We start from the raw sequence: 27,251 nt of genomic DNA on the forward strand, positions 1-27,251 counted from the left end.
ATCCAAGTTCTTATACAGCATTTGATGTAAACAGCACAATGTAGTGGATACTGTGGACTGTAAAACACTGTACTGTAGCCTTAAGTGGCCAAGCATGATATTTTGTTGCAGGTAGGAATCATGAGCTGGTGTCATTCAGTAAACAAGGGTTATATTGTTGGAGAAAGACCTGAAACTAAGCCATTGGCTGGTTTGCTTTCTTACGAGTTAAATATTCTGCTGTCTCTTGTTGAAATGAACTAAGAATTGCAACATGTGCTTAATTTACACTTATGAATCTTAATGGATCTGTGCCCTTAATGTATCTGTACATTTATGAATCTTAATGTATCTGTGCACAGCAATACAAAGACAAAGGAGTAGGAAAAGGTAACCAAGATTTTGAGAAAATCTTACATAAGGCATGTTTAAGCTCCACATCAATGACGAGTCATAATAAACCAGTAAAGTTGCTACACAAGACATTGCTGTAAATTTCCAAAAATTGTGTAAAACCTCATTGCACAAGCACACAATTTGTGTACCACATCACGCAACACTTATTGAACATAATTTGTGCACCTGATCACATCTTTCAGGCATAATTGAGCATATTAATGATTCTGCCCCTCCAAGCAAAAGGGCAACAATGAGCCATTTGGTAAAAGATTCAGTCAATGTTGACTGTTGAATCTTACGTCTCAGTTGTTTTGTGTTTTAAAGAAAATGTTGGTCTGATCATCAGTAACAAGTACATTTTTTCTCAGTTGCACTCAAAGAGCAATTTCTGACCTACCGCGTGAGAGGGCAGTATTGTTTTTGTAGATAGCATATTATACACAGATAATGACAGCCAATGTGCACAAAATTGTTAATACTGAGGATTATACGATGGCTGACCAGGGCAGAAAAGCTTTAGGTATTGTTTGGTATTATGTTTGAACATATTTTTATTTAGGACCACAGTTAAGATTAGAGAATACTTGAGTATTTCGCAAGTATATTGTCTGTGTAGCACCTTTAAGTTTAATAGAAAACATAATACTTGGAATGGATTCAACGCTTGAAATGGAGGCTTGGTAACACCTGTGGTATTCCCTTACATAAATGGAAAATAATAGTCAGGAAAGTGCCATTTTAACTAAATTTGCATTGCATATAAATCAGAAACATAAGACAGATAAATCCACTATAATCAATGACAGCCACATTTGGACAAGTACTGCAGGACCACAAAAGGTTTGACATATCCTCGTTCCTTTGTCTAGCAAACATGGGTAGGTCTGATGCTAGCCTCTCCCAATGAGTTATAATGACAGGTGAAAGCCTGATCCACATACATGTGACACAGTTGGTCTACAACTGACAATTTGGAACGCTGAAAGTCCATTATGTTTATAACGTTTAAGTGTTTTCGAGTAACATTTTATGGAAACGGATGTTGTAAACTATCATAGAGTCAAACTTGTTTTACGTGAGTCGGGCTTTATACTGTCCATGCAAATGCATAGCAAGATGTTTCTAACGACGGAATATTCCAGACAGGTGCAGCGGTGTCAGTACAGACCCACCTCCTTCAGGTTGTTCTTGATGATGACGTCAGTGACGGCATCAAAGACAAACTGCACATTCTTGGTGTCGGTGGCGCAGGTGAAGTGAGTGTAGATCTCCTTGGAGTCTTTCTTCTTGTTCATGTCCTCAAACTGACACTGGATATAAACAGAGGCGTCCTTGTATGTGTTTTCACCTGTAACACAGAGACTAGTTTACAAGCCTAGGAAACTTATCGTCTCAACAAACAACTGTATGGACATTAGGGATGGGAAGATTCACCGGTTCGCATCGGCATAAAATCTCACGATGCGATTGCCCGGATCAAAAAAGTGTGCACCGGATACAATGAGGGATGAAATTGCGATGCATTGTTTCTAACATTTTTGCATCTGTATAATCCAATGTATTTATATAGAATCGTGTGTAAGCGAACACCTTTAGAATTTAGAAATGTGACCAATGATTTGTGACCAATCATTTATATTTAGATAGATTCCTCCTCTGTAACTGTTTCTTAAGCGCGCTCTTATCTCCACTGTTGTCAGTGGCCGATTCTCATCAAGTCTCTTGGCCACGTTTCGCGCAAGTTGGAGGCGTGTTCGGGCGAGTGTTATCATGATTGAGGAAGAGTTCCTACGAATTGCAAGGAATCCAAGATTTGGCAACAAGAAAGATGGGCAATCTGACAAGACCCATGCAATTGGCAAGATATGTCGTGCTGCTATAAAGTAGGCTACACAGGCAGCACGGCTAATTTAGGTAGTCACCTGAAGAGGCTACATGGTATTTGTGTGGAGACGTCTGCCTCCCCCTCGGATTTAGCTATGGCTACAGTCAGTGGCTAGCTCCACCGGTACCCCTAGCAAAAATAAGACGCTTTCCTCCAAGAAACAAATTCCTGTTGTGTACGACAAAGTAAGACAAGAGATAGCTGAGTCATTGAGAAAAACCTTAAAGTAGGACGTATGAATTCAATTTGTATGGTGTTATGACAGTGTTTACAGCAGCTTGTGACTGCAAGTAATAGTTTACCCTTTTTTACATTCAGAGAACACATACAACAGGAAAGAAGGACTGGTTTAAGGCAAGGTCCAGGCCTGATGTTATTTTATCTTTTGTCAAAGACTTTATTTAATATGTGAAGTAAAACTTTCACTTGTTTAGTTAATTTATGATTTTCTGTCTGACAAAGAAATAAATCATTATGTACCATATTAAATTGTATAGCATCACTCTTTTGCATCGTATCTCTTGAATCGTGTCGAATCGCACTGCATTGCAATAGGGGTGAATCGCATTGTATCGCATTAGTAGTTGCTTTATGTATCTTTAATGTGTGTCGGATCGTTGGCAGCGCATCGAGATGTGTATCGCATCATCCTCAGTGATGGAGATGCACATCCCTAATGGACACGCGTCTCCATGTGGTTGTTGATAATCTATCTACAAATACCAACACACTGATTGTTTTATTGTACTTATGCTAAAGTTTAACTGCACAATCAATGACCTTCAGGAAATGTATTTTCGTAGGATTCCTTTTTGTTTTCAACTAAGAAGTACCTGAGTACTCCGGGTAGCAGATGGTGAGTGGGCTTTTATGGATCTTGTCCTCAAACAGGTCCTTCTTGTTGAGGAAGAGGATGATGGAGGTGTATGTAAACCACTTGTTGTTGCAGATGGAGTCAAACAGCTTCATGCTCTCGTGCATACGGTTCTGAGGAAAAGCCATAACCATTAAGTGGGGGATGCATCTCCGTCCCAGAGTTACCATTGGTCCATACCAATGCAAACACCAACCAAAAAGTATGGAACGTGACTATACATCGCTGCAATCCTGAGGGGACACGGGAGTCTGTGGCCCTTCCAACTCACCATCTCCTCGTCCTCGGCCAGGACCAGGTCATAGTCACTGAGCGCCACACAGAAGATGATGGCCGTGACTCCCTCAAAGCAGTGGATCCACTTCTTCCTCTCGGACCGCTGACCGCCCACGTCGAACATCCTGCAGGGTGCGAGGGGAGAGAGACGGCATGAGGAAAATGAGAAGACGACAAAGGCAAACCAGTCGTTCCTGTGGTATCAATACCACAAGGAGAAGACAAGCAGCCTCAAGACAGCAGAACGAGAATTCTATTCTGGATCACGGGATCCAGAGCGGGCCAATCAGCCGTCTTAAGTCATTTTATGTCGCATGGGGACTCACTTAAAGTACAAGTCTTTGAACGTGAAGTGTGTCTCCACTATGCCTGTGGTCTTCACTCTGGTCCGGAGGACGTCCTGCTGAGTAGGGATGTAGTTCTGTTGTGATATCCTGTCCAGGTCGTTCAGGTAACTGACGGGAGGAAAGTGGGAGTTATTTTCCATTGATGTCTAAAACAAACCTTGTTTTCCAAAGAAGATGACAGTGGTAACTTAGTGGTGACTGATTTACATTTTTATACTCGCTGTGATTTATTGTTTTTATTGTTGCTTGTTTTTCTAAAGGTACACTAGCACTTATAGCGGGTTCATGTGGTTTAATTGTAACTTGCTTAACTACATGCTCTTATAGTTCTCCCTTTGGCACTTATTTTGGTTGTTCACAATATGTGCTTCATGTTTTGGCTACTCGCAATGTTTTTGGGGCTATCTTGTTGTTTTATCAGTGACTTAAGCACTTTGTAAAGCTCTCTCTTGGAAGTCGCTTTGGATAAAAGCATCTGCTAAATGAATAAATGTAAAATGTAATGTCAATGAGAGACGGAAAAGAGTGCACAAAGCATGCATTCAGTCTCCTACAGCATGGGGTGAATCCCAAGTCATAACTTCAGCTACTAAAACAAGCGCAGAGAATTGCAGAGTAACTTGTTTCCTGGCCTCAGGGCCCTCAGACCTATCCTTGTCTGTATGTGTCTTGCTTAACAACTATGTTGCAACAGCACAGAAAAGCCTCATCCTTCTTCAACATCCTCATTGGTATGAGTCAGGAAAGCTGTGCGTCTTGGCCTTGATATGATCCAATCTGACATCCATCCCCACCCCCTGCCATGGACCCTCCTAAAATGTAGCTTGATTCTATTAGGTGACAAACACGCTGCAGCGTAAGCTTTGGACAAATATGACTGTAGCTCTTACTAGGAGGCGGAGTCGTTGAGCTGGTACTCTCTGGACCTGTTAAAGCACGTCTGGACACCATTGTCCTGCCATAGCCTTCTGATAATCCCTGCCAGGTCAGGGGTCATGACCCCTTCCTCGGCAGAGCTGGCCAGTGCAAAGAGCTGACGGGCATCGTCCTGGAAACACAGTATCAAGAACTGTTGTCTTCTATCTATCATGACAGAACATGCGAGGGGGCTATAGTCAAGCAATGGAGAAATACCCCAAATGAAAGTGATACCGTGTTATGGTAAAATTATGAGTTTCCTAGTATGGATTATTTAAACACAACTAACACTAAATAGTCAGATTATAAATGAATAATAAATCAACAGCCAACATGGTGAGATTATTAGAAAATACATCCAAACCTATATATACCATATTAACAGCTTGAGGGGAACTTACTGATCGTGCTGAGTTCTCAAAGTCTATGGTCAGCCTCCCCATGGCCCTGATGATAGCGATAATGGACTGGATGGTGTTGCTGTAGACCACCACCCTGTACTGGCTGCACTCTTCCTGAGAGTATCCATCCTCATGGATGATCCTGGAGAGAAACAGGGATACCATTGATCTGGGTGCCCTAAGGGAACTTAATACAAGAGCCTATTAAGGTCAACATAATGGCGGCTAAAACTGTTATCATTGTGCTGGATAAGCAGCTGGAAATCATCTGACAAGAATCCACCTATAGGCCCCTGGATTAGCCCTTAGCTCATACTTACTTCATCTGTTTCACTATGGTACTCTTTCCAGACTCACCAGCACCTATAGTTGAAAGGGAAAGTCGAAGAAGAAGAACAGAAACACTTTTAAGAGGAAATCCTCGAAACAAACGACCCCCTTTTGAAATGCTGTTTCAGCTATTCTGTGATATTTTACGTAAACATCAAACACATCTGGCGATGATCTAGCCTAACTATGGGGTGAAATCACGAATAAAAACAGGTTTTCGATTAGACTCACCGAGGAGCAACAGTTTGACTTCACTTGACGCCTTTTCACCAGCTTCTCGTAGGTTACGATCTATCATTTTACTCCTTTCCATGGCAGCTTTATCCTCGGCGCTGATCGTACAACCCATCTTGAATCTAGAAATCTGATAACCCACGGATACACGGGTATTCAACAATTTCGGTCTTGTCAAGCCTTGGGAAAAATATTCGGTTTCGAATTGATGTATTTTCTCTCAGTGAAATGAATGAATCTGCATTCTTTAATCGATTAAACTATCAGCACATTTTGCGCATTGAACTGTTATTTAATCCTCAAGAAAAAAAGAGAATTGTCCATGTGATGTGAAGTCACTGACGCTGGTTACGACGCATTTCCAATACTGTAGAGATGTGCTGTGAAGAGAATGAGGAAAGGAAAAAAGGCGTTGGCCAGGCAGCAAGTTCACCCAAGCAAAACGTAGCAACGGCGTTAATGTTAGGGCTATATTGGCTATCTAACAAACTTTGATATGTAGCATGTGACAGCTTAGACCTTTATAGATTAAAACGAATGCCGCTGTAACACACACATAAACTGAGTTGAACTCACAGTTATGTTACAGTTACAGTCAGTGGGCTACGGCGTTAGCTAACGAGCTAGAGCTAGTAGCTTTTCCTGCTAACTTAGCTCTACTAATTTGCTCGGTACAAACTTCTTCCAAAAAGGTAAACTGAAGTAGAGCAAGGGAAACAATAATAATTTTATGTGTAAAAAATTACGTCCTCTTTTAACAGAACTATGTCTGCTGTTTATATATCTCCTTGTAGCTGTTGAAGAACAACAACTGATCAAAGCAAGTGAAAATAGCAGAAGTTCGCTGACAAAAATGTTTACTTTCAGCATCAACATGTGACTCGAAAACATGCGGAAATCGATACAATTGACTGAGGCTGATGGGTAATGAAGTTTGCACCAAAAACCTATTTAACATTGACCAACAGTAGCATTACGAGCTTTAGCCTACTGACAGGCAATTTACTGTACCGGCTGTTTGCTACTCATTAAATACAATGTATAACAGTCGACATCGTTTTCTTTAGAATTACTATCACAAGTAAGTTTCTCATGTTTTTCAGACCCTCCTCCTACCACCTACCTACAGTACGGCAGAGAAATGTCACTGGGTATATGTTGCCATGTGGATGGCGGAGCCCGGAGAAGCTGGGGGCGGTTTGACTGAGGTCCTTTGGTAAGGTGTGAGGCCTTGAGATCCAACATTTAGTTTGGTTAACTATATGCATGGTAGCCTATTTGTTGACAGCAAGTTCCATTCCCATTTAGATACATGCTTATACATTCCTCTGTTAATACATTGAGGAAGAGATGGGTTGAGGTTTCCAAGTATTCATCACATTTAATCAGGACTGTTAGTGGTGAGTCAGTTATGTTGACAATAATAGACATACCTATTCTCTCTTGGCAGACAAGCCTACATTCAGCCCACACACAAGACTTCCCTTAGCTGTCAGTCAATTGGGAGAGAATGAAATGTGACAGGATCCACCACCAGACCCTTTGTAGTGCCAGTTTCTTTCCTCTTTTACTTGAATGTCAGAGCATTGACGTTGGCTTTGAAGTTTTAAATGTCGCCTGGAGGTCAGGGTGTTTGAATTGAATCTTCCCCCCTCTCTTTCCAATGGAATATCAAAGCAACCAGGGCACCAATCACACATGGCGTGAACGAGAGAGAGAGAGAGAAAGAGAGAGAGAACTAGCAACAACTAAAGTCTGTGAGTGATAATAAAGAATTCACTTCTGGGGGAGTCACTGACGGCTGGTACAAGACATGGCAGGTATATAACACTTAAACATGAACAAGCATAAAGTTATATTGTACGTAATAGTAAGATCATATTAAATATACAGTACAGATGAAATCAATCAGTAAAAAAAAACATACTAGCTTACGTTAGGACAACAATAACAAACACCTACATTTAGTCATGGGCCTTGTGATTGCCTAACATCAGCATCAAATTTAAATATTACGTTTCTGTATAACTTATCAGAGGCTGTAGGGTTTGTGACACGCCACACCCCAAAGCCTACAACATAGTTTATAAGCTTGTTTCAGGAAGGCACAAGGAACACATGTTTGAATACATCCAGTTCTTGCCCCACCTGTTCTTGTCCCATCAATGGTAAGAGTCGTTTCATATTGTTTGGATTTTTTTTGAATTACAGAACACACAATTGAGTGTCTGTCGTGGATTGACCTGAAGTAGAAAGTCATTACTGCTTAGAAAAACACAAGATTGAAGGAGAGGGAATAATCTTGAGCATAATGTATGTATATCTGTTGAGCTGGGTACATGTAGACCTAGAACAACTTGTCGGCACGTTGAAGAGACCAACATGGTACAGTGAACTAATGGAATGTAGGCCTAATTGTTAGATTATGAATTAAACGGTTAAAGAATATGCTATAATCAATTTGTAACAAATAATCTGTGTAGTGATGAAGCAATGACGAGTTCAAGTGAATCTCTTTAATAAACAGAACACATACAACAATAAAAGTCGACTCAAGTGCTGGGCTCCTCCATCTAAACTGAACGTATTTGTAGGTCAACTGACAAAAGTAATTCTGGATGTAGTATACTTACATTACGCTTAAAACTCCCTGGGAAGAATTCAAAGACAACTAACCTAAATGTTGATACAATTAACTTGTCTCCATGAATGGAAACAGGATGTGTTAAATAAAAGGCACAGAACAAGAGCTACCTGTAAACAACAGGGCTGGTCAATGCCAATGTCTTTTTTGTCACAGATAATTTCCCTCTTGTTCTTATTAGGTCATATCAGTGGAGCTCTCTCAAAATATACAGTATTGTAGTTCTCAAAAATGTATAAAAAAAGATATTGATGTATTGTCTATCTGGACAAACAAGAGGAAAAGTGCCCAATTGCTGGAAATCACACCAATTAATGTAGCATTTGATGTAACGTACAAATCAGCTGACAAGGGAGCTTACTGAAATAATTTAATTAGAAATGTCTTTAGCGAGGTATTCCCCTCTCAGGATCTAATAGAAAACATTTGGTTCCTGTCATTTATTATGAAGAAATAAACATCAAGTAACATGTAAGAAACTCAACGAATAAGATCAACAACATTTCCTTTTTAATTGTCCGGTCAGTTATGTTTACTTACAGATTAACAGTTTATTGAAGGCTGGTTCTCCAATAGTACAGTACAATATTGTACTTCTTTAAACTGACAGGAACAGTTTATTGAAGGCTGGTTCTCCAATAGTACAGTACAATATTGTACTTCTTCAAACTGACAGTAACAGTTTATTGAAGGCTGGTTCTCCAATAGCACAGTACAATGTTGTACTTCTTCAAACTGACAGCGTGTTTGCAAGAGAGTCAAAGTAGGTAATCAAAGAGAATTAATTGCATTGCACTAGGATACCGTTTGATGAGTTAAAGAGAAATGTTCAGTACAACAAAAAAGGATGACAATCAAATCCAAGAATTGCCTCTTGCACAACTTTGTAAGTCAAGATAAATACAAACATTCTCACTAAAAGAACACCTGGAAAACAATATATTTTAATTATCCAAAAGACAAAACATACAATCAAACTTTTGAATCGGAGGCTGTTTTCACAACAAACATAATTTAATCTATTCAAAATTAGCTATCTGTTATGATATGGTTATTTTTTATGTGGTGATGTTCAAGAAAGTCTGAGGTCTCCTCTGCTATTTGTCCTGGAATACGGAAGTCTATGGGGATGGGCTGGGGGGGTTGTGGGGGGTGGGACTGGGTCAGGGCCCGGCATGCCTCCCCCTTCGGGCTGGAGGTGCTGTGGGAGTCTGGTAGTTCTAGGTTACACCCAGTCCCCTGGAGAAACTGCAGAAAGTTCTCCTCTATGGAGCCTTCACGGCTGGGCAGGCGGTCCTCTTCTTCTCCCCTGGCTCTTCGGAACAGGCAAGGCAAGTGTTTGCCCAGCTCCTCTCGGATCTGACGATTCAGACAACCATAGAAGAAGGGGTTGGATGTGAAGCAGAAGTAGCCAATCCAGGTGACCACCTCTTCCAGAGGGGCCAGGGTGGCTGGGGGGCTGGAGGCTAGGGCTGAGTACATGTGGAAGGTGAAGTATGGCAGCCAGCAGCATAAGAACTGCCCTCCTACTGCTGCCAGCACCGCTGCAGCCTTGCCCCCTCCAAAGGGCCTCTGAGGGGTTCCCCTACCCGCCTCTGTCCCTGTGCCAGAGCTGGTCACCATGGTGGAACGGCTGCTCAGTGATTCAGAGCGCTGGCGCCGAGGCGTATCCATCCAGGTGGGCAGTGGCCCGTGGTGCATGGCTGCCACCCTCGCTACCTTGAACATGTTGCAGTACACCACCAGGATGACCAGCAGCGGGCACAGGAAGTAGACCAAGGTAAAGAGGACCATGAAAGCAACGCGGTTCAACCCCCCCCCGGTCCAGTGCAGGGAGCAGCGCCTGTGCCCCTGCGAAGGCGGTGAGGCGACCCCGCCACCACCTCCACCGACCCCAACTCCCCCACCATCCAAAAAAGGAGTCCTGCCCCCCTGCAAGGCCCACGCCAACACAGGCAAAGCCGACATGGCTAAGGCTTTGACCCAGATGCCCACCAGCACCGAGACCACCAGGCCCACCGTCATCTTGACCTCGTAGCGCATGGGGTGGATGACGTAGTAGTAGCGCTCCACGTTTATGGCGGAGATGGAGAGGATGGCGGCGCTGACCAGACACACACTCAGAAAGAGGTAGCTCCGACACAGCGCCTCGCCAAAGAATGCACGGCCTGAGAGCATGCCCAAGGGCATGAGCACCAGGGCTGCCAGCAGATCCACTAGACACAGATGAAACACAAAGGCAAACTTCCTCAGCTGCGGGGCCTTGGCGATGACGGCCATGACAGCCAGGTTGCCCACCACTGCCAGCAGAGCCATGAGCAGCATGGCTAGCAGGGCCAGCCACTGGGACAGAGCCCCGCCCTCAGGGTACCACAAGGCTGAGATATTGGCCTGCGCGGAAGGGTGGGAGGAGTTCCACATTGGCTCCATGGGAGGGTGGGACGAGGCAGGCAGGCGGGGTCAATCACAGGCCCATCACCCATCCTTCACAGCCAGGGGGTGCGGGCAGGAACCAGATGTTTGGTCTGGGTTGGGGGTTGGGGGGGAGGAGGGATGATTTGTTGCCTGGGCAACAATACCTTGAAGTCACCCTGGTCAGGCAGCAGTCACCCTGGAGAAAAGAAGAGACTCAATTATATAGAGCAAAGTGGATGTGTCCTAAATTTTTGGCAGTTCCTAATGGCTCACCTGACTGTGAGCCAAACCTCGTACCTTCACACCGTTCCTTTTGAAACCGGTATCCAATATCATTCAGAAGAATTCTTGATGGACCCTTGAAAAGACCGGCCGTCAGCTCATGTCATCTTTTAAAAAATGCAATAAACAATGAGCTTTGCTATACTTTCACAACTTGTTTAAAACAAGGTTTCAGTAGACTCATCTCTAACCCAGGCAAGCTTCACCTGGCTCCAGCCCCTCAGAGCTCTTCACACACTGGGTGGCAGAACCTTGCAGGATGCCAAGTTATAAGTGTTTTAGAACCACAACAACAAACCTCCAGTGTGAGTTTGTCAGCAACATCTTATGACGGTGTGTTACGCAGCCTGTCCCTATACACAGATTGAATTGACCTTTGCGTCTGATAGCTGGTCTACGCCTCTCTCACGTATCTGCTCATAGCTTACAATTCATTGCTTGCCTTTGATTACTGATTATGATTGGTCTTTTAATTATTGCATTTCAGGAGGCAATTTATGAACTTTCATTTCAGTGTGAAATCAAGAGGATCCTAAATATAACCAGTGTAACTGTTATAAAGAGTTCTAGATAATGAAAAAATAAAGTTAACCTGTAGATATACAACACTGACAAACTCCCCACCTCCCAGAGAGATTCAAAATTCCCCATAAAAACATTTTACTCCTTTCTGACAAGAACTCAAAAGAGGTTGGAAAAGTTCTGTTTCTCACGTAAAAAAACTCATCTTAGAACAAAATAATTGTTGTCCTCCTAAAATGACCAAAGCCATCTACTAAGCAATGGTCATTTTTGTGATGACTTTTTGCTAAATGTCATTACATTTGCAAGAACTCTCCTCTTTGCTTCTTATTGGCCAAAACCTGCAGGTGGAGGAGGGGTATAATCATCTCAGGCGAACATCCTGCCTAAAGTTAATTTGCATCGACACCCTTGCATCAACAGTTTGTTTTAGGCATAAGTGCCTCAAACAAATGTATTATAAACTCTGGATAAAGCTGTGTCCAATAATGTCACCTGGTGATACACAGTCTATCACAGTCTGGTGTGCTCCGTCATCGACTACACTGTTCTGCTTGTTCTGTAGCTCAGTCTGTGTGATGTTATGCTTTTTGTGTTCTGCCCGTGGCCTGTGGTCAGACTCTGTCTGTAGAGATCTGATGTACACTACCACCTGCTCATGGTGACATCTTTGTAAATGACAGGAATGGAGGAAGCTTTTGAGTCTTGGGAATCAACATTTGTGAGACCTAGTCATTGGGTCAGATGGCTGAGTGGTTAAGGAGTCGGTCTATGAATCAGAAGGTTGTTGGCTCGATTCCTGGCCGTGCCAAATGACGTTGTGTCCTTTGGCAAGGCACTTCACCCTACTTGCCTCGGGGAGAATGTCCCTGTACTTACTGTAAGTTGCTCTGGATAAATGACGAAATGCAAATGTATTGTGGGGCATGGATACGTTTCTGTCCATGTTAGCTTCCACTTTAGCAGTTATGCTAATCACCATGCCAGGCATTAAGCCTTAACCAATGCTTATCTCCCAGCCAACCACCGACCCCGCAGGTTCCCCAAAACACACGCGCGCACACACACACACAAAAAATGCATACACAAATGCGTTTATGCATACGCGCACAAGTTTGCTTGTACGCAAACACCACAAATCCACATTACATGTCTTGCCTTTCTGATCCTCTTTGAGATCTCTTCACAGATCTCTGATTCTGGCTTTATCTTACCACCCAGTTATCTACCCATCAATCACAATTCCATTGCAGACATACATACATGCACACACACAAAGAAAAGCTAAGCTCATGCCCTATATTCAGTTTTATGCGTAACTCCCCATTGCACATCATCATATATTATGTTTCCATCAGGACCATAGAGAAAGACAGAACAGGGGAGAGAGAGACAGAGGGAGAGAGAGGGAGAGAGAGAGAGAGAGAGAGAGAGAGAGAGAGAGAGAGAGAGAAAAGAGAGAATAATATACCTGGATCAGCCAGTGGGTGCTGATGCTCTCGCCTGCTACCCTGGTCTTTGAAGCTGTGAGCCCGGTTAGCTCTCAGTGCTGGGATCCATGGTAGACATCAGTCAGCAAGGTTTGCTGTGTGTACGGGTCTGACTGAGGCACTCCCCTCTCCATTAGCCTGCTTCTCTCCCCATCCTTCTGTGTGTGTGTCCTAGTCTCTCGTCCTCTCCTCTGTAGCTCTGACAACCAGAGATTTAGAGATGACAGAGGGAGAGAGAGAGAGAGAGAGAGAGAGAGCTTAACGAGAAGGAGTGAACGGTGTCCCCCCTCTTTTTGCTGATGCAAACGCTCGCACATACACACACTCACACCCCAATACACACTCACATAGGCTCACTCACTCCTTCTCTCTTGCACACTCACACACAGTGACTGCAGGGATGGAGCGGGAGGCAGGGAGAAATAGGAGCAAACCCTACCCTCTCCGCTGGGTCTTAGTGCTAGTGCAGTCTGTCATCTGCTGTCTCTTGCGTTCGGGGGGGTACTGCTTGTGACGTTAACCATAATCTGCAGACAGCAATGACAGAGAAAAAGGGTCATGTCAGGTTTGGGTTTTGTTGGTGTTCTTTACTTGTGTTTGTAAATAAAGGAGGACACACAGAGACCCTCAGCCCAGGTGGATTTGACCTCTTGACCTCCAGATGACCTTATCTTGGGTTCCCACCCTTCCTATTCCACTGAACACACCTCTCTTGACACATACATACCCAAACACACACGCACTGACTCGAACCGACGCCCATGGCACCATTGTTTTAGTCCTTAACAAAAGAGTAAAGACGGCTGAGGTGGCAATCATGCACACATTGACGAAGATATTGATTAGGGCTGGGTCCTCCAGCGATCAGCTCCTACCATTCCTTCCCATCTGACTGCTGGGATAACACAGCTGCATTAGTCTCCTGTTGCCACGGTGATCTTCTCTCCAATGGGGAGGACGGACAGGCAACTAGTGATGGACGTTTTCATCTCGTCCTCCTTGGGCTCATCGCACAGCTAGATCATCTCCTTAGATGCCCATGGACGACAATGAACCCTAGACCCCGACAGCTGATGCTGCTCAACGCAGGGCCATCCGCAGAGGTGCAGACAGCCACAGTGTTCATAATTTGCATTTGAAATGCCGTTGTGGATAATTGATGCATATGAAGCCTTTTGTAGGAGTCATAGACTGTGTTGCCTACTGTCTCTGCCTCCTCCCATCATGGACTGCACTCAGTTCATGGCTTTAATAGAACAGGTGATCCCTTACAGGTCATCCATCATGCTAAAAGAGTGACTGGCTGTATTTGATATTGTGTTCAGTTTTGCTGATTGTGAATATTACGTGCCACTGGTTAGTGAATGCCGGTTCGCATTTTTTTTCATGGGCCCACTCTTGAGTAGACAGCTCAAGTAAGAAGCCAAATAACGTCCGGCAACCCAGCTTCCTGATGACGCACCTTCGTTCCTCGCCATGCACCGTGCTCTCATTCCCCGGTGCTAACACGATTATCTGATCTAATCATTTACTAAAGATGGCTTCCCCCCCCCCAACACGCACACACACACACCCCTCTGATGTAGTGTGTCATGACTCCCAACACTAAACAGGATAGGACAGCAGTGTGGACACAACACCGTCCTCCCAGCCTCTTGGATAACCAGAGGAGACACGGCGGGCAGTATTTGCCATTTAGCCTTGTAGTGTGAAGCTGTGTCTCATGGTACACATAGACAGCCATCATGGAGAGAGAGGAGGAAGGGGAGATGAAGAGGCGAAGGTGCGAGAGAGGATTGTGTTTAGAATCCTAACTAGGCTTTTGGTACTGTGTGATCAGTTTTAATGGATCAGAAAGAGAGACAGAGAGAGAGAGAGAGAGAGAGAGAGAGAGAGAGAGAGAGAGAGAGAGAGAGAGAGAAGGAGAGCAGGAGTGTGTTTACTGCTCTGAGCATGTCTGTGCGCGCGGGTGACTGTGTGTACGTCGGGGTGTGTGCGCGAGTGTGTGTACGTCTGTGTGTGCGTATGTGGGTGTGTGTATCAGGTGTTGACTCATGACAGAAATAGCAGATTCTTGCTCGCCGGCAGCACCAATCACTGCCACCGCAAATACAATGGTTACCACGGAAACCTTGAAAATAGATTGCATTCCCACTCAAAAATAGCAAAGGGCACTGCACTCACCCCAGAGCCCCCGCAGCCAATAAGAACTAACCATAAATACACACATACACACATATCAACTACACTCATAAATACAATCATGCAATTAAATATACCAAAAACACAATTATAGCACCTACACAAACAATCAGAACAATAATTCACAGTCACATATGACACATTAATGGACTTAACGCCAGCACACACATTATCAAGCCTCATGTTTAGTGGGATCTGGCTAACACATAGAGTACCACAAAATCAACCCTGAGCGTAACAAGACAAAAGGCCAATCCCATTGGCAAAATGACCGTCAACAAACAGAGTGTTAGGAGATGACTGCACTTCTGTGAGGCAGGTTGATTTGCAGTTAGAGAGAGGGGTGAGTGTGTCTGTCTGTCTGTGTGTGTGTGTGTGTGTGTGTGTGTCTGTCTGTGTGTGTGTGTGTGTGATAGTCAGACAGTTAAAGTTGAAAAGACAAATGTTGTTTGTGTCTGCTTGTGCGTGGGTGGGACGATGGATGGATGGGCAGGAATGTGGCTGAAAAGTAGGCATTCATTGGAACTACCATTAAGATGTCAATCACTGGCCCCATATAGTAAGCTCTGTGCTCTCTGAGGTCACAACGGCTTGTTTATCGATTGGCTGTCCTCATTCATTCGTTCATTTGCCATCTTATTTTTTAAACGGCCTTTCCTAAAACGTTATTTAGGGTTCATGTTCAGGAGGATGTTTTTTTATAAACTGATCATGCAGAATGTTACGCATCTGTCTACATTTAGCTCCTTTTATATTTACAATACATTTAGTCATTTAGCAGACGCTCTTATCCAGAGCGACTTACAGTAAACACAGGGACATTCCCCCGAGGCAAGTAGGGTGAAGTGCCTTGCCCAAGGACACAACGTCATTTGGTACTGCTGGGTATCAAACCAGCAACCTTCTGATAAATAGCCGCTCAGCCATCTGACCCCTTTTGCTCACAGATGTAGGCTGGAAGTTGCCCTGCCCCCACTCATTAACAAAGACTCGAGTGGCTGGAACATTTTGCCTGCCTTTCTCTATCTATGGGAAGGTTTCAATGTAATCAAACTACCTCATGGTGTGACCTCCTCTTGTATGGGAAAGAGTGGTATAGTTGGTAACATTCAAAATGTGTTGCTTAAGCTTACCTAAACAAGTCCTGCTCTTATGTAATGCTAACAAGTCTTTGCAGGAATCAAATTACCCACATTTCAGCATTATTTGCAAATAATTATACGCAGGCCATTCCAGACTTCCTTCAGACCATGGGGCTATGATTGATTGTATTGCCATTATAAAACCCATAATACAGGTAGGTTGTCTATTTATACATTCGATACATACATATCTATGTTCGATAATAAGCAAGTCGACCAAATTGTCAGGTCTTTCAGTCACTGCTGTTTTAAAAGTCACATATCTCTGCTAATTCATAATGGCCACTGACATGCACCCACTCACAGTGTCTCTCAGCCTCTCCCTGGAGTATTCCGGTACCACTGCTCTATCTGCTAGAGCCTGCGCATCCACGCTGCAGCGTTGCTTTACACAGGGTGGACCGACACAGTCTGGCCCTTGTCTGGTGGACAACTCAAGTTATTGCGAGTAAAATCAGTCCTGTGCCATAGTAGAAGAACAACACAGGGTTAGGTTTCGGTGTACATTTGCTGAGTGAGCCAGGAGTGCCGTGGAAGGGAACAACCTGCTCTTCTGATCCAGGTTCATCATGCAGCCTAGGAAGAGTTGCAACCTAACTCCAAGGCTATACTGGGTCTGAACCAGGTGGTGGCAGTGTCTCATAGCACAAAACACTGCCAAATCAGGAGCTCACTCAGGGCAGAACACGTTCCAGCTGAACCATACCTCAGGGATCAGAGGGAGAATTCAGAGCACTTTGAGTAGCTCCTCACTAATGATAACCCATTTTCTACTGGTTTTCCACAAGTGCACATGAAGTATGCATAGCACAAAACTGCTAATGTAATCAGCTGGGCTGGACAATGATGTTGTTGAGCGTTGCAAATGAATGAAAGCACTCAAGGAGCCATTTCCTCTCCGTCTCGTTCTCTGCCACACTCCTTAAAAACATCCCAATGGCATGACTGCAGGCACACACACACACACACACAGACAGACAGACAGACAAACACACGCATAGTATTAATGCCTTTAGTTAAACTGCCTGGGTGATAGAATTTGAGATTCAAAGCCAATCTGTTCACACCTGATCTGACTTGGCATTTGACCACATATTGCAGGTATACTGGATGTGTACAGACAAAGTTCCTGTAAACAGTATCGAGAGATCCATTTGAAAACTATTTGTGTTTTGCCTTCAGTTTGCCATTTACAGTAAGAAGGAAGATGCATCTCTGCACATCGAGGAAAGAGCACTCTTCTATTGCCAAGCACTGAAGAGGCAATACATACTGTACTCTTGAGAGATCTGAAGGAGCCATTTACATTACAACCTAACAGCAGTAAACACACATGCACTCCTGCTCTCCTCTCTCTCTCTCTCTCTCTCTCTCTCTCTCTCTCTCTCTCTCTCTCTCTCTCTCTCTCTCTCTCTCTCTCTCTCTCTCTCTCTCTCTCTCTCTCTCTCTCTCTCGGTCAGCTCTCTTACTCTATTCCCTAGAACCTGTCCAAAACAATGACTTCTTAGATGGTCTCTTCAGAAGACAGTTGGATCTCCACAACAAGACACAAGACAAAGGGAGATGCATGTTTCCTTTCCCTGACAAAGAGAGTTTAACATTTCCCTGACGAATGCAGTTAGTATGGATCTCTCCCTGAATGACGGAAATAAGAGCCAGGCTCTTGTTGCAGTCCCTTGTATCAACTTTCAGAGAAGATTCCATTTGGTGTCTTTTTACAGAATATAATTGTGATACTCCCTTGGGGAAAGGTCAGAGAGTACTTATTTACAGTTACAGATTGGTGTGGTCGATGCTTTTCCAGTGAAATGATATCACACTGGAAAAACTCTTGCACATTCCTACTCGAGTATTTTTCCTACTGTAACTGACCTTTTAAGTTCTCATAGGGCTACTTTGACAACCTGGTTTACTAAACAAAAATACAAGCTTCAAGTCCTGAGCCATTGCTTCAGCTCTACAAGGAATAACCACCAATACAGATGTCAACACAAAAGTAATTTATATTGAAATAAGATCAAAGAGCAATTGAGGGCCGCTTTCCTATCCTCTGTCCTAGGTAAGACTGTGCGTGGAGTTACCTGTGTCTGAGTTCTCCTTTCTTCTCAACCACGTCAACAAATCACATTAATTTGCTGTACTGCCATTCAATCTCCCTGGAATCAAAGCCAATGTAAAGCATGGGAAAAACGACTCCTCCGATGCCAGTCAATTAAGTCTTCCCACGCTTGGCCGTGTATGGCATGCTGCTGTGTCTGTAGAGTGGCTGACAGTAGGGGTATTCAGTTCTACCTAAACAAAACCCTTTCATTCTCTCGTTACTGTGTAGCACGTGTGTGCTCATGTGTGGATGTACATTTGTGACATCAAAGGCAGTGTAAAACAAGCTGAGGCTCATTAAGTAACCTTGAAATGAGCAACCTGACCTCCACGTGCTGTTGGCGGGTCAACACAGCGAGGAGGACTCTAGAAACCGCGGCGTACGCCCGGGAGTGATGACACTTTCAATTCAGCCTGTGTTTCAGTAACGAGTAAACACACATAGGTGCGCCTTGTGATCTTGTTTTACACAATCCAGCCGTGGAGGGTTCATACTGTACAGCACATGCACTAATACTACAGAGGATAGCCGTCAAAACGTGGATTCACATTGCCAATCCCAAACCTAGTCCTGGTTGTGTCGTACTTGCAGGGCAGAGCGGGCTGGACACAGATCCCATCTATGGCTGCAGTCTGCAGGCGACAGCTCAGGGTGATGGATCACCTTCCCCTCTCGGCTGTCGTTGCCCCACCAACGCTGCTCATCCATAATGTACCAGGCTGAATCGTAAATCTCCATGGCGCCACACCCCCACCACCCCCAGCCCTCCGCACGACGCCGAGACGGATCAACGGGCACCCTGGCCGTCCTGAGATGTTGCTGGCGAAATGTCCCCCCCGCCCCCCCCACTAGGATTACTGACTACTGTTGTGACACTGAGAGGTGTGTTGTGATACCTCTGGAGAGTGTGGGTCGGAAATCACAACCCTCACCAGGGACTCCACATGATCACCTGACAATAGGACGCTATCGGTCTTGTTCACGGTTCTACCAGTTAAAAAGGCAACACGTGTTTAATAATCAAAAGGCGCTGCTGTGTAATCACAGAAGAGGGACTTAACTAACTGTTGAATATGCAGGATGGTCCTGGCAGTAAATCAGAGGAGGAGCGTCGATCCTCGAGTGGGCTCCTTTACGTTTAAACCCCGCTGTGACAGCAGAACTAGCTGAATCACGCTGCCGAGGAAGGGAGGACTGTGTTCTTGGCTCCACCCGGGCTGGCTGTCCCTTCCTCTGCTACAACCTCTGCTATTACTCCTCTGACAGTCAGAAGTAATTACTAACATTAGAGGCCTTCTTGGATCTTCCTGCAGCTCTGGGGAGGGAGGTGGGGGTGGGGGTGAGGGAGAGGGGGTGGGGGCGCTGCAGCTGGGCAGTGCAGAGGAGGGGGGAGGGGAGGGGAAGTTTGATCTCAGCTAACCTGTTATGTCAAATGAACACACGTTATACCCTTGTCAAACGTTTTTGTTGTCGTTGTAAAGGCTTCCTCCAAACTCCAGACAGGTTGGTTTAGTAAGATGAGGGACACATGCTGTAATGTGGTACAGAACAGAGGTCTGACCTTTTCCTTTTCAATTTGCAACACAATTAATGTCGCTCGCTCCTCACGTTCTCATAAAGCTGGGGGTTAACCTTGCTCTTGTGAAAAGGGAGCTGGGGCAAAATATCGTTCCAGCTGGTGCCTTAGGATCACAAATACACACTGCCTTTGTGTCGGAAAAACCATATACGGAATGGAATTGTCCAACAGGGAAACCTCTAGAATCATCTATCCAAAAATAAAGGGGGAGACTGGAGTCATAACTGAACAAGCTGTCTAAAAGATCCAGCGTGTTTGGGCACAGGTAGAGAGAAAGGAAAAGCAGTGGGGGCCTGGTGTTGTCTGGTTCTGGGAACTCCATGGTGGAGTTCAGTGAGAGGACAAGATCATGAATCAGACTGGGTGGCCTTGTGGGAGCCTCCCATTGCGCTGATCAATATGATTAATTAACAAGCTTCAGACCTGTTCACACCACTAAAAAGGTCCCATTGAAGGTTGTGAGATGTCTTCATCAACTCTACAGTCCACATGCTTGTCTGGCACTGTGTCCAAGCAGACAACTCCATCGTAACATCGATGAAGTGGTTGTAATTCAAAGCTATTGCCCACTTGTTTTCGTTATTGTGAGACCTAAGAATTCATTTTGCGTCACCAGAAGAGCTGCAGTGAAGTGCCAGTGACCTGATCCCTGATCCTAACCCTGCCATGGTTACCTGTCACCAGCGACCTGTCCCTGATCCTAACCCTGCCATGGTTACCTGTCACCAGCGACCTGATCCCTGATCCTAACCCTGCCATGGTTACCTGTCACCAGCGACCTGATCCCTGATCCTAACCCTGCCATGGTTACCTGTCACCAGCAACCTGTCCCTGATCCTAACCCTGCCATGGTTACCTGTCACCAGCGACCTGATCCCTGATCCTAACCCTGCCATGGTTACCTGTCACCAGCAACCTGTCCCTGATCCTAACCCTGCCATGGTTACCTGTCACCAGCGATCTGATCCCTGATCCTAACCCTGCCATGGTTACCTGTCACCAGTGACCTGATCCCTGATCCTAACCCTGCCATGGTTACCTGTCACCAGTGACCTGATCCCTGATCCTAACCCTGCCATGGTTACCTGTCACCAGCGACCTGTCCCTGATCCTAACCCTGCCATGGTTACCTGTCACCCATGGTTACCTGTCACCAGCGACCTGTCCCCGTCCATCACCAAGGACCAAACTCAACACAGGATGTCAATTTTCAAAACCAACTTTCCATTTTCCTGTGTGTGACTGTGGCTCAGCAATGCCTATTATGGACTGTTCCTGCACTATAACTGACTGCCAGACATCAACAACACACAACGCACACACATCCACTCACACACACATATCCACGTACACATACACATAATTACACACGTCCACACACACATGAACACACACACCTTTTGCTGTAGTTTCTCTCCTTGATGCCACAGCTGCAGCCACCTATCATTGACCTTGGCTTCCATGGAAACCAACTCCATAGACATTCGTCACTGTACAAGCTCAAGTGACATATTTTGTGTCATGTGAGAACATTCAGGTAAAACTCATCTCAAGAGACTTCCTCACAAGTACCTTATGACAAACCAAACAGCCTATGTAGCACACCATAGAACTCAATGTCAGCGATGCCGTTTGTGGAAAATGTCATCTAAGAGTTGATTACAACTAGGTCCACCTCATTTACCATATGCTTTTCCTCTAGGTCTGTCAACACACACAGAGACATGCACGTGCAATGCTTCTCCATCGGCTGCAGCTCGAACAGAATAGGATAGACCTGACCCAGCAGGCTCCCAGAGGGCTGCACCACGAGGGTTTAGTTGATGTTCACTAAGGACAGGCTGTCCTGTCTCCTGCTGCACAGGAGAGATAAGCTAAACCCCCTTCAAGGACACCTTTTGTTCACGAAACATGCAGACAGTGAGGACGAACATTTAAATTGTCAAATTAACATTGGACCGAGGATACACAGTGACTCACAGTGCAATTTGTCATTTAGGTTCAGGACTCAAGCTTCATTTGTGTTTCCCAAAAGGACAGGGACAACTTGTCTCTGTTGAAGGTCATAATTGAGTTGAAATCGTAAACAAAAGTGCCAGAGATTCATGACCGTGAAATTTACTCTGCTACTATAAATACTTTTTCCAGTTCCAATTTTCCAGATCAAATACAAGTTTTATTTCTGATTTACTGATTGGATGTAACACAGCTCCTCATCTCAGCCTGTTCGGTTCATTATTGCAATGCGACACAGATGTTCACATTCTGTAGCTGCACAAAAGCCTGGCCGGCTGGACATTAGAATAATCTTAATCATGGCTACAATTTTATGTACGTGTTTTTTCTTGCCGATAAGATGACAGAATAGCACCGACTGAGTAAACTGAGAAAAAAACTCAGTTCTACTGACATGAGGGCATTGCCTATTGCGTGTGTATCAGCGCACCTATGAGAGTCCTTCTTGCTTGATCCAGTCCGATTTTCCATTTGGCAAACAGACCGCTGGATTTCTACGATACTACACAGAGGGCTTGGCATCGCGGGACTGTTAACTGATCTAGTCTTAAAGATATCACAAGGATACGTGCAAATTATGGTTTTATTCAATTAAATATTTCTAACTTGCATTATTTCGGTTTCTGCGATGTTCAAGAAATTTACCTAGACCTTCGATTTATGTCTTGAGACGCAGACAACGGAACGGAAGGTAACAGAACACATGTGGATCAATTATTTTATGTAGCTAGAATAATAGAAAATATAATCTTTACATGGCCCTGTCTACAATTATGTGTTTGACTGTATCCTAGCACCATTTCACGTAGCCAATGAATTGTGTTGGAGTTGTACACCCTAGTCAATAACTCAAATGGATTTAAATGCACAAGGGGATATGTAATGCTTGAAATTATTGTAAGAAGTGCACTGTAAGAAGAGTACATTTAAAGGAGTAAACAATCATGAATTCATGTTAATACCTACATGTACATGTATAGAGTAAGTTTTAATCGGACCCTCAGTTGCCGGTCTTGTGGTGCAATGCACCCCTGTGCGCTGGGGCATTTATGTGCGCATGGCTAAATGTAGATGTATGCATGACAGTCTTGGCTTGAGTCCCATAGTCTATCCCTGACAGCCTGCATACATAGGACCTATGCACAGGTGTTATGCCATTTATAAAGGCAAGATTTCCTTTTACCTTCTGTCATTTGAAAATCTAACAACATGATTTCTCTTTACAGCTCCATGGGTAATTGATGATGTCTTTAAGCAGCTTCAAAGCAATTATGAAGACTGAAACTGAATCTTAAAATCCTACCTCAAACCTTTTGCCCAGTGACTTGAACTGAGATGGTGAGTGGGCAATCCTGTTTTCCACCCTATGCTATGGATGCTCCAGTGTTGACCAGAGGGTTCTTTGCTCTGTTGATCCTGGCCATTCAATTGCCACCTGAATCAACAGCCAGCTCCCTCAACTGCCACAAAACCTGCGTGTGCGCCAGCAACATTGTCAGCTGCTCCAGGATGAACCTGACCAGCGTTCCACTGGCCTTGCCCCGCTATGCCGCGGTGTTAGACCTCAGCTTCAACAACATTAGCCACCTGAGAGCCGAATGGACCCCCATCAGGCTGAGCCGGCTGCATAGCCTCCTGCTCAGCCACAACAGGCTCATTTTCCTTTCGTCCGAGGCCTTCCACCACGTCACCAAGCTGCGCCACCTGGACCTGTCCTCTAACGGCCTGCGGATACTGGAGGAGTTCATCTTCGAACCCCTGGAAAGGCTTGAGGTGCTGCTGCTCTACAACAACCACATTTCCCAGATCGACCGCTCGGCCTTTGTGGGCCTCATGAGTCTGCAGAAGCTTTACTTGAGTCGGAACCAGATCCAGCGCTTCCCCCTGGAGCTAGTGAAGGAGAAGAGTCGCCTGGAGGCCCTCACCCTGCTGGACGTGTCCTCGAACAAGATCAAAGTTCTGTCCATCCAAGAGCTGCAGGTGCTGCCTGCCTGGATTAAGAATAGCCTGTACTTCCATAACAACTCACTGCCTTGCAGCTGTGAGATGTACACCATGGTGGCGCTCTGGAACCTCCGCGAGTTCAGCTCTGTCGTTGACTACAGGGATGAACACATCTGTTTACTACCAGGCAAGGAGAAGTCGGCCATCTTGGATCTGAACAAGCAGCACCTAAACTGTAGCGCAGTAAAGATCATGGATCAGATCACTTACCTGGAGCAGTATGTGGTGTTGGATTGTGACACCAAACAGAAAGACATGCAGAAGAGCTGGGACCTACCAAAGAATGCTGAAGTGTCCTTTGAGAACCAAAGCGCTGTGTTGCTTCCTGATGGCAATCTGCGGATCGGCCCCATCCAGGTGATGGACTCAGGGGTCTACACCTGTTACGCCGAGGGGGACTCCCAGAACGAGACCCTGTACGTAACAGTGATGGTGCACAACTACACCATGATCCCAGGTCTGGAGGGCATGAAGACAGCCTACACCACCCTGGCGGGCTGTCTGGCCAGTATAGTGATGGTGTTCATCTACCTCTACCTCACTCCCTGCAACTGTGTGTGCTGCCCCGGTCAGGGCCTGTCCAAGAGCGCCCCCGGGGACAGCCACTCCTCCACCGTCAGTGTGACCCCCACCAACCAGGAGGCGGGGCTAGATGGGGATGAGGGGGGTGCTAAGGTGCCTTTTAACCGGCACATGGCCTTTCTGGACCCCAAGCACCTGCTGGAGCAGAATGGAAGGCTCAACCCCATTGGGGAGGAGGAGGACGAGTGGCATGAGGACAGGAGAGAGGGAGAGAGGAGGAGGTCGGAGGCCGAGTCCATAAGCTCTGTGTGCTCCGACACGCCGATGGTGGTGTGAGGAGACCTCGGGACGATCCCCACCATCCATAAACTTCAAAATACTCGGCCTTTTCTATCAAGCAAAGAATGACTGATAGACAGACTAAACGAATGACACGCTTCATATGCATATCAGTTTAGTAAGTCGATTTATTTTGAGGTAACTTTTACACTAACTGTCTTGCCACGAGGCTAACCAAATGAGAATCTGTTCTCTCCACCTTCTGTAGCAATCTTTGTGTTCAATGTCTTCAAACATGTCATGACTGTGCATTCAATATGTTGTTTTGTGTATGACACAGTTCAAGCCACAAATCCATAATCATCTATCGATTGACATGTAGATGGAATATACTGTCTCTGAATCATCGTATCGGAAATTACATTGCTCCTGTACTTGCCGCTAGTAAGATTGAATCACTAAGCTAAAAATACCCTCTATCACTTAGTCACTTGTGTGAGGCTGGTGTGTTGGAATTCAAGTTTGATCTTGTGTGTGTGCCTGACAGCCGGATAGGCCCAGAAGGAGACCAATGATTGTTGTAACTTGCTAAAGAGTACTTCTAGGCATCATTTTACATTCCCAAAGCAAACAAACAAATGCCAGTGGCCAATCGTCTCATAAACACTGTTAGAAATAGTAGCTAGTGCCCGTCCAGCTAATACCATAGCCTGTCACAGCTGCTGAACAGACTGAGATCACAGTCACACACTCTGTCCTGTTGTTGTTCACTTGTTGCAGACTGTATATCAATATGGCCACAGGCCACACAGGGTTTCACTCAAAGAAATGTCAAGGCAAAGAGTAGACACAAGCTTTGGAAAATAGCTTGACATTATACCCACAATTAAACTTTGATGTAACCTAACCGTTAATTGAGGCTTTCAGGTTTCTAGTTTCAAGGATAATACTTACTCTGCAGCTATTAAGTAAACTGCATTAACTCCGAACTTGATGATGCAACTTGACTGACAGCGTGTCCACTTGAGCGTCTCTCTCTCAACCTGAAACCTGTTGCTATTGTAATTCAAGTACCAAGCCACTCCCCTAAACAGGTTCTCTATTCTTACATGATGACGTACTTCCACACACGGCATTAGCAACCATTGAGCTTGTTTTTAACTGAATGGTTCAGCCAATAACAACAGAGTAATAATAATAATAATAATATATGCATACTTTAGACATTCTTTTTGCATTTCTGTACAGTATATACCCTCAGGGTCATATCTGAACATGTACAATATTACAGTAATACTATACTCCATACAGTAATGCTATCTATAAGTATTAAGAGATTACAAGACATGTATGTGCTCGCGTACTAGGAGTTGTCAATTTTAGCCTGAATATATGAAACAGGAATTCTAGTATAACCTACTATAACCCTTGATAGAATTTGGTTATTGATATAGATATTTATAGAATAAATTGATAGTCTTCGTCTGGAACCACTGTGAAAGCTATTTTCTCTCCATTAAGATTTATCTTGTTAAATGACTTTTGTTTGAAGAGTAATGAGTATTGTACAGAATGTGTGTATCAGTCGTCATATCCCCCATATACACTTGATATTCAAAAACTGTTACAGTGTTATTTCTTTTTATCTATGTAAAGTGTCTATGTTGTAGCCATTAGTACTGATGTCCAACCTTTATCTGTGCCTGTTCCTTTCATGTACTGATGTCACTGACAAATACTCTGTAAAACTTGTGTGTGCTAAACACTGTTATTTTCCCAAATGTCTTGTAGATACAGTGTACCTGTGAAATAAAACTGAAATGTCTGAGTCATGTAACGATACGGTGTTAACGCGAAGGTTACATGTCGTATCCTCTCGTTTTATGCTCAAGGTCATGACTCAAGTGCGGTGACAAAGACCCCAGTGAGATATCACTCATATCTAAGGTTAGCTTATTTGTGCTGATATCAGACTGCAGCAAATTTAACAGTACCCGGGCTCAATTAGCCTAATGGCTTTCACGGTGGTTACTTTGTGGTGAAACAGCGAAAAGGCCTCGACGCAGAGGCGGAAACGAGGCTTGTGCGGGGGAGTTAGGTTCATATTTATTGCACACAACCATCTGTTCACTTTCTGGAAACACTGTTTGATGTAGCTGGATGTTTATTGGAGCGTTTGCCTCAGGTAATGTAGCGTCCTGAGGAGCTACCTACCCTGATACAGACACAGAAGAAGCTCTTTCTCCCTCCACGTCCATGACAATTCCACTTCAAATCACGTCAAGAACATGTCCCGCCATAGCACAAAACTATAGCTCTAACTCTAGTCGTAATGTAAGTCCTGGTAGGAGAATCTGACGGGTAGGATAACATTTTAGGACACCTAGCTGTGTTTGTTGACTCACTGTAG

General features: G+C 44.6%; 3 protein-coding genes across 6 annotated transcripts; 1 reads left to right on the forward strand and 2 right to left on the reverse strand.

The window, feature by feature from the left end:
* Positions 1–857: 857 nt before the first annotated feature.
* On the reverse strand, positions 858–5,758 carry LOC124478489 (guanine nucleotide-binding protein G(i) subunit alpha-3-like). The gene is made up of 8 exons (XM_047036725.1): positions 5,641–5,758; positions 5,400–5,442; positions 5,080–5,221; positions 4,651–4,808; positions 3,740–3,868; positions 3,409–3,538; positions 3,097–3,250; positions 858–1,726 (listed from the first exon to the last, which is right to left on the reverse strand). Exons 1-8 carry the CDS (start codon positions 5,756–5,758, stop codon positions 1,536–1,538), a joined length of 1,065 nt encoding a protein of 354 aa, XP_046892681.1. The 3' UTR covers positions 858–1,535.
* On the reverse strand, positions 5,707–25,867 carry LOC124478488 (G-protein coupled receptor 61-like). 2 transcript variants are annotated; one of them, XM_047036722.1, is made up of 4 exons: positions 25,796–25,867; positions 12,978–13,195; positions 6,767–10,898; positions 5,707–6,023 (listed from the first exon to the last, which is right to left on the reverse strand). In XM_047036722.1, exon 3 carries the CDS (start codon positions 10,715–10,717, stop codon positions 9,317–9,319), a length of 1,401 nt encoding a protein of 466 aa, XP_046892678.1. In that variant the 5' UTR covers positions 10,718–10,898; positions 12,978–13,195; positions 25,796–25,867; the 3' UTR covers positions 5,707–6,023; positions 6,767–9,316. The 2 variants fall into 2 exon arrangements, with proteins under 2 accessions (XP_046892678.1, XP_046892679.1); XM_047036723.1 differs by lacking the exons at positions 12,978–13,195; positions 25,796–25,867 and adding an exon at positions 11,000–11,047.
* LOC124478487 (amphoterin-induced protein 1-like) lies at positions 6,801–25,806 on the forward strand. 3 transcript variants are annotated; one of them, XM_047036721.1, is made up of 2 exons: positions 6,801–6,859; positions 23,263–25,806. In XM_047036721.1, the coding sequence occupies exon 2, from the start codon at positions 23,372–23,374 to the stop codon at positions 24,896–24,898; it is 1,527 nt and encodes a 508-aa protein (XP_046892677.1). In that variant the 5' UTR covers positions 6,801–6,859; positions 23,263–23,371; the 3' UTR covers positions 24,899–25,806. The 3 variants fall into 3 exon arrangements, with proteins under 3 accessions (XP_046892677.1, XP_046892675.1, XP_046892676.1); XM_047036719.1 differs by lacking the exon at positions 6,801–6,859 and adding an exon at positions 7,770–7,811; XM_047036720.1 differs by lacking the exon at positions 6,801–6,859 and adding an exon at positions 22,177–22,727.
* Positions 25,868–27,251: the final 1,384 nt, after the last annotated feature.

Source organism: Hypomesus transpacificus, chromosome 16 (assembly GCF_021917145.1).
Source record: "Hypomesus transpacificus isolate Combined female chromosome 16, fHypTra1, whole genome shotgun sequence".
NCBI classification, from domain to species: Eukaryota; Metazoa; Chordata; class Actinopteri; order Osmeriformes; family Osmeridae; genus Hypomesus; species Hypomesus transpacificus.